The 14,936-nt window shown below is 47.8% G+C and overlaps 1 protein-coding gene across 1 annotated transcript in view; it reads left to right on the top strand.

Annotated features, from left to right (window-relative positions):
- Window positions 1-14,936, top strand: part of trioa (trio Rho guanine nucleotide exchange factor a) — a 105,431-nt gene that overhangs the window by 13,305 nt on the left and 77,190 nt on the right. The window contains exon 2 of the mRNA XM_031586749.2: window positions 6,564-6,617. Within this exon, the coding sequence (XP_031442609.1) occupies window positions 6,564-6,617 (54 nt within the window). The remainder of the gene's footprint in view (window positions 1-6,563; window positions 6,618-14,936) is intronic.

The following is a 14,936-nucleotide window of genomic DNA, read 5'->3' on the forward strand; positions in this document are numbered from 1 at the left end:
ACATATGTGAGTACGAACTCAGACTCAGTAGGTGCAGTGCAGGGACATGACTGAGACTGTCTGTCTGTCTGTCCGTCCGTCCTTCCGTGTCCTCACCCTCTACTCAGAGAAGTAGGCCACCTCATTAAACTCCCAGTGCTGTCCGCCAGTCCCTCCCTCTCTTTCTCTCTCTCTCTCTCTCTCTCTCTCTCTCTCTCTCTCTCTCTCTCTCTCTCTCTCTCTCTCTCTCTCTCTCTCTCTCTCTGTCTCTCATCTACCACTCTCTCTCTCTTTCCTGATATATCCACCTCTATGGCACCCTCTACCTTTTGCTCCCTGTCTTCATATCTTTTTTCCTTCACTTTTTCTCTTTGTATTGGTCTCTCATCCCCCCTATAGCAAATACACACAGACACCCACCCCCCAACACACAGACACCCCACACACACACACCCTCTCCTAATGTCCCTGGAGAGGTGTTGCTAGGCAGCACAACCCCTGACCTTCCCTTTCCTTCCCCCTTCTTTCATTTGTTGACGCAGTTGGCTGGGCGCATACACACACACATGCACGCACACACACACGCGCTCTCTCTCACACACGCTTGCACAGACGCTTGAACTCTCTGAGGTTGGCGCGTGTTAGCCCCCTCGCTAACCGAGCTAGCAGCAGTAGCTAACCTGCTGCGTCACGCTAGCCGTCTCCAAGCAGAGCGGAGTGTGTAGGGCGTGTGTGTGTGTGTGTGTGTGTGTGTGTGTGTGTGTGTGTGTGTGTGTATCCAGGCCAAGCCGGCCTCTGGGTGCCGCCGCTCTGCGGAGACCTCCAGAAATAGCTCTGTAACGAGTTAGGCTTGTGTGTTTGTGTGTGCACTGTGACAACTGACAGGGTGAGGTGGGCCATGTGTGCCAGAGAGAGAGGTGGAAAGAGCAGGAGATAAAGAGAATGATGTGTGAGAAGAGAGGAGAGAGGATGGTGGGCACTACAAGGAGAGATTATGAGGTTAGTCACACCACATCCTATTGCTGATATTTGCCTGCTCTGTCTGGCCACACACACACACACACACACGCACCACACACATACCCACATGGACGACTCAAGTGAGGCTGGAGTGAGAGTTCACATACAGACGTCTTAAAAAAACAAATCGTTAACAATCACTGCGCCTTCTTTATCAAGTTCGTTAGCCGAGATGAATTTGAGTTTAATGTACTTGCGTCAGCGTAGGCCTGAGTGAAACGCAGCCCTCAGAATGTTGTGCCATTGCATAACACCAGCAATCATCTGAACATGTACAGTCTTAAAGTGCTCTGTGTGTAACATATGGAGCGATCATAATGGAAGTGTCTGTTTAGTTTTTCCTCCTCCCGTGAGTCGGCCTCCAAACATGATTAACCCAGAGGGGTTGAGACACGGAGCAGGCATGCAGCAATCAGAGGCCTCAGTCTTGCTCTCACTCGCTCTGTTTCACTCTCACTATCGCTCTCTCTCATTCTTTTTTTCTCTCTCTCTTCACCTCTCACTCACTCTCATTTTTTAACTCTTTAGCTGTCTTTGACCCAACTCCCACTCACTCCCACACAAGCCGTTTATTTGTTGCTATTATGCTGTATCGGTGTTGTGTGGAAATGGGAGCCAATGCCGTTGATCTATCCCCTGGCGACCTAGTAACCTTAACAACAATCTTCTGCCCGTGGCTCAACTGGGAATGCCAGCAACAAGAATCCCGTCTTCGGGAAGGCCAAGAGGGAAGGCGCGGGCGGGGGGCGGACTTATACACCTTCATTCACTACATTGATAGCAGTGTAAGGCCTTGCTGCGTTTATGGCCCATGATTTCTCTCTGTATTGTGGAATGTGTATGTGAAGCCATTTAACATCATCCCCAAGTGGTTGGGTTCACGTTGAACCCAAGACTCTCTTATTGATGAGCTGATTTTGATCAATTAAACTCGCTTTGCTGGGTATGCAGCAAATGGTATTGCCTTTTTACTATGGTTGCCTAGTTGCTATGCCAGCTATCTAGCTTAGATAACCTTAAATGGTTTAAATGTCAGAGTTCAATTTGTATGAAATGATAGCTAGTTGACATTAGTCTTCTCAGTTTAAATTATAAAATTATAATAGGAAAAGGTAGAAACACTCAAGGTGGCTGTGCAGCCTATTAAGATGACTCCTTGAGCTAGAGTTAGATAGCTAGGTTAGCTGGCATGAGACGTCAACTATGACTGTGCCATTAATATTACATCTGACGCATTAACAGATTTTGTATGTGAAAGGGGCTTTTCTCTCCCTCCATCCTCTCAATCACTCTTTCTGTCTCACTCACTAGTGTTTCTCTCTCCCTCTCTTCCTCTCTCTCTTCCTTTCCCCTCGTTCACTGAAAAACACATGATGCATGTGTGAGTCGTGGTGGCTGACTCTTCCATCTGGATGGGGGAACACGCACGCCCCCCCCCCCCTTCACAAAGGGTGGTCCTGTTTATACGGGTGCTCTTTATTGTGTGTGTGTGTGTGTGTGTGTGTGTGTGTGTGTGTGTTGGGGTGGGGGGGTTCTGTAGCAGCGATAGCACCACGCGGAGCTGAATCACCAGCAGTTGTTCATCTGCGACCTTTAAGTTGAGAGAACAGGAGGGGGTTTGTCAATGACTGATAGTTAGGCAGTGCCCTTTAGTGTGTGTGTGTCAAACAAACAGTAACACTGAGAAACACTCATGCACAAAAACTCCCTGTTATAAGACACCACTGTTAGCCTAGACAACCTGCCTGTGTGTGTGTGTGTGTGTGTGTGTGTGTGTGTGTGTGTCTGCCTGCCTTTGTGCGTTTACCCAGTTATTCATTTCCTGCTCACTCATGTCAAAAGACTGAGCCTGAAAGTGTCATCACAGGCCGAGTGTGTCCGTGTGTGTGTGTGTGTGCGTGTGTGCCTATGAGCCCACTGCCCGTCCACACTCAGGGCATTGCCAGAGCAGAGATGGAGACGGAGTGAGGATGCAGTCATCTGCGGACGAGTGAGGAAAGCGCTCGCCTGCTCTTTCCTGGGATTAGCCACCCGGCGCACTGCAGCGTTAGCGTTAGCGACGTGTCCCCTGTGGAAGTAGGGGCGATGTGGACGTGACCCAGGCCTGCGCCACTCGCAGTAAGCCACAGCGCTCTCCTTATTTGGGGTGGAACATTTAACATGGAGCTCAGCGCAGCAGCAGCACCAGCAGGGGACCAGCAGGGGACCAGCAATCAGCTGCTCCCTGCCACTGAGCTCAGTTCCACCGCGGCTGGTGTTTTTGTGTGTGTGTGTGTGTGCGCCTGTGTGTGTGTGTGTGTGTGTGTGTGTGTGTGTGTGCGCCTGTGTGTGTGTGTGCACCTGCGAGTGTGTGCGCGTGTGTGTGTGTGTGTGTTAGTGCCCCGGTCAGTGTATTGTGTGTATTAGTGTCTGGTACGTGTCTATGTGTCTTCTGATTCTGGTATCTGGTTCTGTGTGTGGATGTGTGCTAATTTCTGGAACTGGTTGTGTGTGTGTGTGTGTGTGTGCATGCATTTGTTAGTGTCTGGATCAACGCGTTGTCTGTGAATAGTCTACGGTTCTTTGAAGTAAGGGTTACAACAGGTTCACTATCCTTGCAGATGTTTATTACGGTTGGCCAACGATTTGTCTTTGAGGTTTTCCCTGTCAAGTTTGGAGTCTACAGCTTGCGGTTACCTTCCACACAGCATGTGCACTTGAGAGTCCAGTGTGCATGGCCCAGGTGTAGACACTAGGCCTGTATGATGTAGTCCCAGCATCAGTGTTTGTGTGAGTGTGTGTGTCTGTATCTGGGTCAGGATGTTATCTACGCATGCATGTTTGGATTCTTTGCATCACACATATAGTATGTATGGAACGTTATGTGGAATGTGGTGTGTGTGTGTGTGTGTGTGTGTGTGTGAGAAGCATGTTGAGTGTGTTTTATATTTGCTCTAGAGTTCCCTGCTGCAGTTGCTGTGGAACATTAGAATGCAGGGAGTGAAGGGAAAATTCCATGAGTGGAATCTTAAAAAGCTGGGATAGTCCTCCACTCCTTTGTTTTTTTCCATCGTCTTCTCTCTCTTGCTGTCTGTCACTATCATTTTGGTTCTCTCTCTCGCGCTCTCTATCTCACCCTGTCTCTCACTGTCACTGCCTGCCTCTCTCTCTTTCAAGCACACACACTCCCTTCCCCCATCTCACCCCCCCATCTCCATTTCTCACTCCTTACCTCTCGCTCTCTTTCTCTCTCTCTCTCTCTCTCTCTCTCTCTCTCTCTCATTTATATGGATAATTTCTCCGTTGCACTGGGCTGTCACGACTCCATAGCTTCTCCCTGAGTGACATCACTGGTTTGCAGATCACAGACCACCCCCCTGCAGCAGTGTGTGTGTGTGTGTGTGTGTGTGTGTGTGTGTGTGTGTGTCATCTCCCAGCCTCATAACGAGCGTCTGAGAGTGAGAGTGAGAGTGATAGGGAGAGGGAAAGAGAGAGAGAGAGAGGGAGGGAGGGAGGGAGGGAGGGAGGGAGCGAGCGAGCGAGTGAGTGAGTGAGTGAGTGAGGGAGGAGGGGGGATAAAGATGGTGAGTCCCTCTCAGCCTCACAGATCCAGTGTGTGATTAGAGCTCTTATCTGTCAGAGAGATGTGGCTCTTGCCTCTCCTGTTGCTGTGTTTGATGCAGGAGGTGTGTGTGTGTGTGTGCACAAGTAAGTGATATAGTATAGTGATTTTGCAAGGAGTGTGTGTGTGTGTGTAGGAGTGTGTGGGCACATGCTCAAGTGAGTGATGGGGATATGCAAGGTGTGTGTGTGTGTACGAGTTAGTAATGTGCTTGTGTGTGTATTCATGAGTGTGTGTGGACACACGCATTAGTGAGTGATGTAGTTTAGTGATATGCAGGGAGTGTATTGGTCTGTGAGTGCTCAAGCAAGGTTTGCCTGAGGGTAGTGCTCTCACACTATCTCTGTTTCTGCTTGTGCACTCACAAGGATGTAAAGACTTGTGCATACACACGCTATTCACACACACTCACACACTCACACACTCACACACTCACACACTCACACACTCACACACTCACACACTCACACACTCACACACACTCACACACTCACGACCTGGCTGTACAGCAATGCACTGACAAAGGAGTAATCCCTTCTTCCTTCTATTCCTCAAGCTAGCTTTGCTGTGTGTGTGTGTGTGCGAGAGAGAATCTGTGATGGAGCCAGCGAGAAAGAGTAGTGATTTATAACTATTAAGACTTGCAAGGGTATGCCCCTTGCTCTGTCATGGAACCCCTTTTAGAACCCCGGTCAGCTCTGCAGTTCTTCTTCCATGGTCTCTGCTGTGTGCTGAATGGAATCCTAAAACACAGAACACTGTAATTAGTCTTAATGGAGCAGCAGGGAGGAGTGAAAATGAAGATGGGTAATTCATGCTCAGAGCTCACTGAACAAAGCTACACACACACACACACACACACACACACACACACACACACACAGCTTAGATGCCCGGCAGGAAATCCACCAATCTGTTCTAGCGTTGGGCTGAAGTGAAGCGTGCCACTTCTCCAGTCGAGTCTGCGGGCGAGACACTTTTCTACCCATTCATTCTCTCTCTTTCTGTCGCTCTCTCTCTCTCTGTCTGTCTCTGTCGCTCTCCCTGTCTGTCTTGGTTAAATCCAACATGTTGTACTGGCATGACCAGCGGTAGTGCAGTGGCGGCCTGAGCAAAGCATTAGCGAGGCCACAGAGTTCATTGTGGAGGAGAAACGTCTACTTCATTTTCTCCTTTACCCGTTCGTACTTCTCTCTCTCTCTCCCTCTTTCTGTCCTCCTTTTCTCTCTCACTCTTTCTCCCATACTCCTTGTTGGATGTGGTTGTGAAGCCTCTTCACAGCTTCTTGCAATGTGTGTGTTCCATTGTAATTTCCCCCTCGTGCAAATCTCCTCTTGGCATTTGATCCTGGCCTCTTGTCATTCTGCTGGTGGCGTGCCGATGCGTGATTAGACTTCCTTAAGGTAGGATTAGTCCAAGAACCATTAGGAGAAAGAGGTAAAGAAGTCTGGCCATGCTTTTCGGTCAGCCGGACTGGACCAAATGATGTGGTGGTGGTGGTGGTTTTCTTTTATTACAGACTATACGCCAAACAAAGTATAAGCGTGTAGGTGTGAGCACAGGCAGATATTGGCACAAACTGGCTCTCGTTCGGGCGAGAAACCCATTGTGCTGGGTGAAGGGCTACTGGGCCACATGCTTCAGGGGGTCTTGGTGCTTCTGAGTGGGTTAACTTGGCACAAACTCAACATATTCACACACACACAGAGATGATAGACTTGTGTTTGTTTGTTTGTGTGTGTGTGTGTGTTTGTGCGTGCCTGCGGACATGTGTGTTTGTGTTTGTTCTGTGCTAAAGGCCACAGGAAAGTCCATCTGTCCCCTTTTGTACAAAACGAACTGTGAACAACGTGATTCGTTTATAAGTTAGCTGTTCGTTATTCTTGCACTTTGACTGATTGCGTTTTCCCCTTTGTTTCTTTGTTTCTTTCTTTCTTTCTTTCTTTCTTTTGTCTTTCTCCAGACTGCTCAGTCCCAAAATGTGAACCCAAAGGAGATGTTTCCAGTCAGATACCAGGTAAGGTTATCCCAGACTATAATTTTCTTGTAGCTACCCTGTGGAACACCACAGAAAAAACTTTTCCTCTGCAATTTGTAGACTGTACAAAGCAGCGTTCAGTGTCGTTTCAGGTCAAACCCAGTGTCACATTTCACCAAATATATATACATTACAAAGTAGAAAAAAAAGCAAAAAATTAACCTGAAAATGGATCAGGTAAGGCTATTGGCTTTCCTGTCAGGGTATTACATTAATTTCCCCAGGCGCCCTTGTGGCTGTGTGTGATCCATTGTGTGCTTTTGTATTGGCTGGGAGACAGTGAGATGGATGGGGGATTGTGTTTGTCTCGGTTGTGTTTTGACTGGGCTTCCTCTTTCTGACACTGACTGGCTGTAAACAGCATCGCTGCGTCGTAAACAGCAAGCGGGTGGTGCAGAGGCCAGCCACACAAGGCAGGGCTCCAGTGAGCAACAGCAGCAGCGCTGTAAGTGTGTGTGTGCAAACACACTTAAGCGCAGCCGTATTCCCACATGGATGGACTTACTTGCGCGCACACACACACACACACACACACACACACACACACACACAGACACACACAGACACACACAGACACACACAAATTTACATGCAAACAGAGCAACTCTACATCTCAGTCATTTATCGTCTTACTCACTTTCTTTCTCTCTCACACACACACAGACACACACACACACACACCATGACTTCTGCAGTCGCCGGTCTTAGTTCTGAAAACCACAAAGCAGACAGGGTCATTTTTATGGCTCTCCCGCTGTCCCCCACAACTCACACCATTACCACGCGCGCTCCCTGAAAAGTGCCATATAAACCTCCAGTCCGCCATTACCATCCATCCATGAATCCAGCCCTCAGTGATTTTCCACGTGTCCCTGGCCTGGAAAGCATGGCAGCCGCTCCGCTAAGTGGGTCACCAGTGCACCAGCCGAAAGGGGACAGGCAGTGGCAGTGATCTAAGAGAGATGACCTCTCTCTCCCTCTCTCGCTCTCGCTCTCTCTCTGTACTTCCCTCCCCCCTCCCCCCTCTTCTATAACTGACATGCGTCGCCGTGGAGGCCAAAGGCCTTGGATGAGCGTTGATATGCTGCACGTGCTGCTCGGAATGGAGCCAGCGCTGAACACTCCAATCAGACAGAAGACGCTCCAATAGGGCTACATGACTTTTAGCTGCCTGAACACCAAATGAATCCAACATTTAAAGATCCTCTAGTGAACCTCATTAGAAACTCGCTGTGGAACACACAGTGCTGGGACGGGCAGGTCAGAGGTCGTTATCTATCTCTATGGGAGGCACATTGTGCTGGCTCAGTTCCTTATGTGGTTGCCCAGAAACTCTTGCCCCCGTAAATGCATTCATGTCCATATTTATGCTCTGTTGTTTGGTATGAAACGCTGTCAGCCCGGACCATGTGATGTGCTTATTCTTGGTGATTGGACCGGAGATGACTGGCCACCTCCAGGCAGTCATTTGCCACTGGCTACATCCATAATATACAAGTTCATGGATGTGAGCATGTAGGTCACATGTTTATTATTTGCAATTATTTTAGCTAGCTGTAGCCTCCGCCGTTATATTGTGTTTCAATAAAGGGTAACGGCCGGCATGAGAATGACTGACTAAACCAGGCTGTGCTTCCTTCATAGGTCAAAGTACAAGCAGGTTGATGAGAAGCTGTTAAAATGTTACTTTATTGGTGTGATGTCATTCTTTTCACAGCAAGATTTTATGGATTCCGTGGGGTCATAAGAACACTTGGCATGCGAGTAGCTTTCTTACTGTTTGCTTTCAAACTAGTTTAGTTTAAGTTGTGTCACAAGCTTAAAATTCTAATCCCTTAAGGAAGCTTTTTTCCTCACTCACCTTCTGTCCCTTATTTCTTCTTTCTCTTTCTCTCGCTCTCTCTCTCGCTCTCTCTTACTGTCTTTCCTCTCCCATTTCTTTCTCTCCCGCCCCCTCTTTTCCTCCCTCTCCCCCCCTCTCCCCCATCACTCTCTTCTTTTTTCTTTTATCTGTGTAATCAATATTTCAGTGGCCATCTGCACCGCTCTTTCAAATCTCTCTTCTTTTCTCAATGATGTAGAATTGATTGAGGTCCTGATGACTAAGCATCATGTATTTAAGATTTTAGCCGTGTGTGTTGTGTGTTGTGTGTTGTGTGTTGTGTGTTGTGTGTGTGTGTGTGTGTGTGTGTGTGTGTGTGCTGCAGACAGTTAGTATGAAGACTGAAATCTCTTCAACTTGTCATTCAGGTGCTTCTTGCAGGTACGTGCCCATACACAGCTCACACTCACCTGGGCCACCTGGAGCTGTGATGTGACTGGGTACCCTCTACCTAACTCTGTGTGGTCTCCCCCCCCACCCCCCCTAAATCTGAGTGACCACATCCTGTCATGTCTTCACCTGTCTGCTTTACCATTGGGCAACAAAACACTTGGCGCTGGTGTTGATTGGCTGGTCCAGCAGCTGTGTGTGTCTTTTTTATTTGCCAGCAGGGTGTCTGTCAGCTGTCACCGCTGCTCTGAAGCTCGACACTCCCTTATTACCCTCCCTTAAGACTCCATTATGCATCTGAACAGATGGATGGATCATTTGAAAACCTTTGAAGAGATGGAAAGGGCAGGCTTGATATTTGGGAGGTTAAGAAGGGAGAAGCATAGGTTAAACTATAGCCAGTTAAGGTTTTGTTAAACGTTGGTTCTATAAAGAATCTGTTAGTTCAGTTGAGTAGTCAAATGCAAGCTAGAGAACATTCTGGAAGGGTAAACTATATCATATTGTATAAATTACCATGTTAATTGTCATATATATCAGAAAGGTGCATGTGTTTGTGTACAGTATGTTGGTCAACAGATGCTTTGTGGCACAGCAATGCTAACATTAGATATTGCATTGTGATATCACGTGAAAACAAATTTGATCAAACTTAAGGTAGTATGGTGTTTGTTTTACCTCAGTGTGTCTCCTTCCCTCAACAACACAAACACACAGAAGCACACTGAAAAAACTCCATTGAGATCTGACAGCTGTGCCGCAGTCTATAAATACATTGCATGACCCGACTCATCAAAGACCCTCCTTCCCATTCCCTACCCTTACTAATAAGGCACATGACACACACACACACACACACACACACACACACACACACACACACACACACACACACACACACACACACACACACAAACACGCTCTTTCACATACACTCAAAACATGCACAGGTCTTAATGGCATTAGCTGGTCACAGGAGAGCTCGCTGTCCAAACAAGATGGCCTCAGATCTGAGAGCTCGGCCCGTCCCCATGGTCTGCTGGGTTCACCTGGACCTCCCCCACCAGGGCCATAGTCTGCAGTCAGCTGATGCAGATTCAGCAGGCGCTTCCAAGGAAAGGGGGCGGGGTATCGAAGGAAGAAGAACGTGTTCTGTATACCACAATATTCTGCTATCAGTGCTTTGTGCAGGCTGAGGTGAAAGTTATCTTTTCACAAATGAATACTGTGCTGGCGCTGTCTTTCAGCAGAGAAACGGCCACTCCTCCTCCCTTAAATTTAAAATAATAACGGTCAATGCTGCTTACCGTTGGCGCAACGGTAAGAGGGGCAGTTAAAAAAGTAAATACAAAACTGACACAGTCCAGACATTTTTTTAAGAGTGTGTGTCTGTGTGTGTGTTAATTTGAAAACTTGGCGGGAAGTTCAGGGTAGGGGTAGCCGTTGGGCATGCCTTATGTCATTCCTGCTCTTTTTTTTTTTTTAAGTAGTTCTGCAAACTGTTCCTGTCCTAGCCCCCCTGCCTGAGCCTCTCAGAGAGAGAGAGAGAGAGAGAGAGAGAGAGAGAGAGAACGTTTCCTATTTCAACTCTGGTGACTTTGGAACCTGTGAGGTCTCTATGGTGGAAAACATGCACACACACACACACACACTCCTTTGATACGGTTCACAGACGAGACTCTAAAACAAGATGACTAAGAAGGAATGGGAGAAGTGGAAGGAGAGGCAGAGAAACGAGACGTGTAGGGGTGGTGGTGGTGAAGTGAGGAGGACAGGAAGGCCGTATCGCTGAAGGGGTGTAGAGGCACTGGGGGAAAGAGGGGAAGGCTGAGAGAGAGGCCCTCCGCAGAGAGAGAGAGGCTCCATGCGGGTGGTATCGAATTTGCCAGCCTGGAGCTAGGTGTGTGTGTGTGTCTGAGTGTGTGTGTGTGTCTGAGTGGGTGGGTGTGCGGAAGAGATGGGGGTGGCTATAAGTGCATAGAGGAGGCTTATTTGGGGGTGGTCTACAACTGCCACCAGACCTCCAACTGTCAGTCTGTGAGAACTGTGAGTGCCCTTAGATCCTCTGTGCCTTGCATCCTTAAAAGAGTGAAAAGGCTCAGTTGCATAAACAGTGTTGGGGACATGGAGATTGAACCAACACAAGCTTCTTAGAAGACAGAGTCTTTGTGCTCCAGGAAAAGCTAGGCTGAGATGGAGCAAAGATGGAAAAAGAGAATTTTAAATGCGGTAGTTTCTGCTGGTTCTGAGAACGGAGCGTTCTTGCTCTGCAGTGCAGCACAAAGTCCGTAACACCAAAGTCTGGGGTTCAAATCCCAGGGAGCCTGATTTTACATTTTACATACATTTATTCCCTCAGTCTATTCGCGCAGTTGGAAAAGAACTGTCAGCTGAAGAAACCGACTAAAAATTTCCCGGCGCCAGATTCTCCAGAGAGGTTGTGTTAATAGCCATGCTTAGTCATGGTATCTCAGGCCCTGGTTCTAGTGACCTCTCCTTATTCGCTCACTCTAGCCCCTGCAGGCTAGCTAATCATATGAAAGACATGCTAATTAGCATCACTCAGCTAATTAAGCCGAACAAAAGAAGTTTAATTTAAGATGTTAACGAACTCATTCACAGGATTTTTTTTTTTCACCCCCTCGCCACTTTTTGGAGCTTTGTGACCTACAGCGGTAGCCTTCTTTTTTAGGAGCTATTTCTGCCGTCCTACTTTACCTAGAGTTCTAATTGCCACTGATCAGAAATCAGTTTGGTGGAACAGCAAGATTGTCAAGCTCTAATTTGTGATATTCTCTACACCAGTTTCATCCTCTGAACCAAGTCAGTCAATGTCCCCGATGTTAGAGACTGATGTTGTGAGGATTAGCAAAGATCGATCGATCGATCAGCGGGTAACTGTAAAGGCCAGGCATTCTTGTTGACTCAGTGCTGTCAAGTGGTTAGGGAAGGATCGAAGGTGGCGTCCCGGGCTCGGCTGAAATGAGAGAATATGTTTTCTAAAAGGGTTCTCCGTTTTACCCTTCCCCATGTTCCAGTGCTAGAATGTAATTCTCACCTTGTACCTTTGCAGAGGTCTTGAGCAGTGGATATTTTTTAACGAGTTGCTAACACGTGACACGCTAAAACTAACAGAAATGCTGTTACGGTTACCCATAGCATGTCTGATCACATAACTCACAATTACAAACTAACCTGTTGGCATGTTGCACTGTTGTTAGAGTTGTTAGACAATTTTTTATTCCCCCTCCCAGTTAAATACAGACAAGCACGCACGCACACACACACACACACACACACACACACACACACACACTCTGAGTGAGACAGAGACAGAAAGACAGATACACTCACTCACACACACACACACACACACACACACACACACAAACACACACAAACACGCTTTCTCCATCTCCTTTCTCATTTACTCTCTAGGCCAGAGGCCAGCACAAGCCCAGACCTCAGTAATGAACTCTCCACTAATCTCAAGCAAAATACAATCCTGCTGATCAGCTTCTGTTCCCAGGCGTCATACTGGCGTCAGAACTGTGTCCGTGTGGTGTGTGTGTCCGTGTGGTGTGTGTGTCCGTGTGGTGTGTGTGTCCGTGTGGTGTGTGTGTCCGTGTGGTGTGTGTGTCCGTGTGGTGTGTGTGTGTTTTAGGGAAGTGGGTTGGAATTCTGCTCCAGAAATAATGTTGTCTTCCTCTTTTGTATTTTCCTTACCAGTAGTTGTATATTGTCTGGAAGTGAAACCTGAATAGTCTCATATCTTGGTAAGGGAAGTGTGTGCCATTTTCAGTCAGTCTTGACCTATTGTAATGACAGCAATGCTCATGAGGCATGCAGACATATAGTAGTTGTGGCTTTTTATTGGCATCAGCATATCCATTGAGCTGGAACCTAAAAACACCCCAACCACAACCTAATGGAGATACTAGAAATACAGTGAAATTGACAAAACCCCACTTCTTTTTGGCCCCCATCTGCAAGTAAAGTTTGGATTGGATTGAATGCCAGACCTGTCCATCTTTGTTCTGCCCACTCAAATTCTTGATGTCTACAGGAAGGTCCCTCCCTCCATCTGGCCTGTTGGCTTTATTCAGGTTTTTGTGTTCTGGGGCTGGGGTATTGATTGGATGGTTACGTAACCACTAAAGACCTTTGGCTAATACCCGGGAAAGGAGACATCTGGTGGCACCAGTTGATAAGGCTGGTCTGGCGGGGGGGGGGGGGGGGGGGGGGGGGCATATCTGAGTCTGTGGTTTGATTGGAATCAGGGTTGTGCCCTTTCATAGACGATGAGCAGTGGAAATGTATGTGTGTGCATTGTGTTCAAGCACAATGCTCAATTTCTGACTCATCACCATAACCTCCTGTAGCGTGTGCGTGTGTGTGTGTGTGTGTATGTTTGTGTCTGTAGATGTGTGTGTGTGTGTCTGTGTGTGTGTGTGTGTGTGTGAGAGGACTTGCCCCACCCATGCAAGTGACAATAGAATGCCCAAATGTTGCAGTTGGTCCTCACTGTGGGGTGCTGGTGCTGGTGCCTGACTGCTTATTGCACCTATATAACACACCCGGCATCTGAGACATGCTCCTATCCCCTATATATTTCTTCTCATTCCTCTTTCTCTACCTCTATTCATCTGTCTGTCTCTCCCTCCATCTCCGTCTCTCTGCCTCTGTATTTTGTCAGTAGTATAGGGCGCCACTTTCCTCTACCCTGTCATTAGGGGCCCTGGGGCTCTGGAGCGAGCGAGGGAGGAGAGGAGAAGAGGAAAGGAGGGAAGAGAAGAGAAAAGAGGAGAGGAGAGAATGTCAGACAGATCCAGGGCACAGTGGAAAATGAGATGGAGGGGTAGCCTTACCACTTTTACAGCCCTACGAACAAAATATGGCTTCAGAAAGCCAGAAGGGTAGAGATGAGGGCAACGTAAACAGCAGCTGCACGGGGAGCCGCAATGCGATGATCCGTGTGCGTCGCTTGGCATGTCGTGTGTGTGTGTGTGTGTGTGTGTGTGTGTGTGTGCGCCTGCAGTGTGCGCCTGCAGTGTGCGTGAATCTTTTTTTTTTGTGTGTGTGTGTTGTGTACCTATCCATATGGGTGCTGTGTGTTTGACTGCTCTGTGTATATGTTTGTTTTTAAGTCATTTTTAGTGTATGTGTGTTTGCGTGTGCGTGCCAGGAGACTCCCTCCGATGCCAGAGGTAGATACCCACAAGGACCCCTTGGTGTGGTTGCCTTTGATGTGCCACTCTGCCACAGACTAGCCGCTTGCAGAGCAGCAGCCAATCGGAACCTCTCTTCCTCCAGACTCTGGCCCAATCCTGACCTGCTCTCAGCAGTTTAGTCCTTTTCCAGGTCTGCAGGCTCTCTCTTTTTAGACATGAAAGGGCCTGGAATTCCAGCCAACCACAGACCTCTGTCTGCAGACCATTAGCCAATCAGAGAGCCCGTTTTGGAAATCTTTGGGATAGCCTCCACATGGAGGCCTGACTCCTACGCCCTTGTAAGAACTCAGTATGACACCTGTGGGTGACTTATTGTAATTACTCTCTATCCATCTGACCCTTTTACAAGCCATTTGAACACAGCTCTTCCAGCGTGTAATTGGAAGTCTTGTGATTATATGAAACCTTCTTTGATGACCTTGACCTCTTTCTCAGTGTCATAAGGCCACGGTTTTTTCTCTTATTCAAACAGGCCTCAATCTAAGTAGCTATTATTTAAACCTTATATTCGGTCTCATGAATCGGTTAACGTTATTTATCAGCGATGGTTGTAGGTCTTAGGTGTCTGGCATCCAGACTTTATGGCATGATATCTCGATGTGAATTGAGCACTCGCTTGTGAAATGTCGGCCTGATGGTAGAAACACAAATGTTTTTTTATTCTCGCGCTTGAGGCCCCTAGGCCCTGGTTGTCCCGAAGATAGCCCTAGCTTGCACTGGCCCGATAGCGCCTATGACGGGAGGGAGGTAGTGATGGTGAGGTTTTCCTCAGAGACGGAGAGAAAAAGTGATGGC

Source organism: Clupea harengus, chromosome 19, assembly GCF_900700415.2.
Source record: "Clupea harengus chromosome 19, Ch_v2.0.2, whole genome shotgun sequence".
Taxonomy (NCBI): Eukaryota; Metazoa; Chordata; class Actinopteri; order Clupeiformes; family Clupeidae; genus Clupea; species Clupea harengus.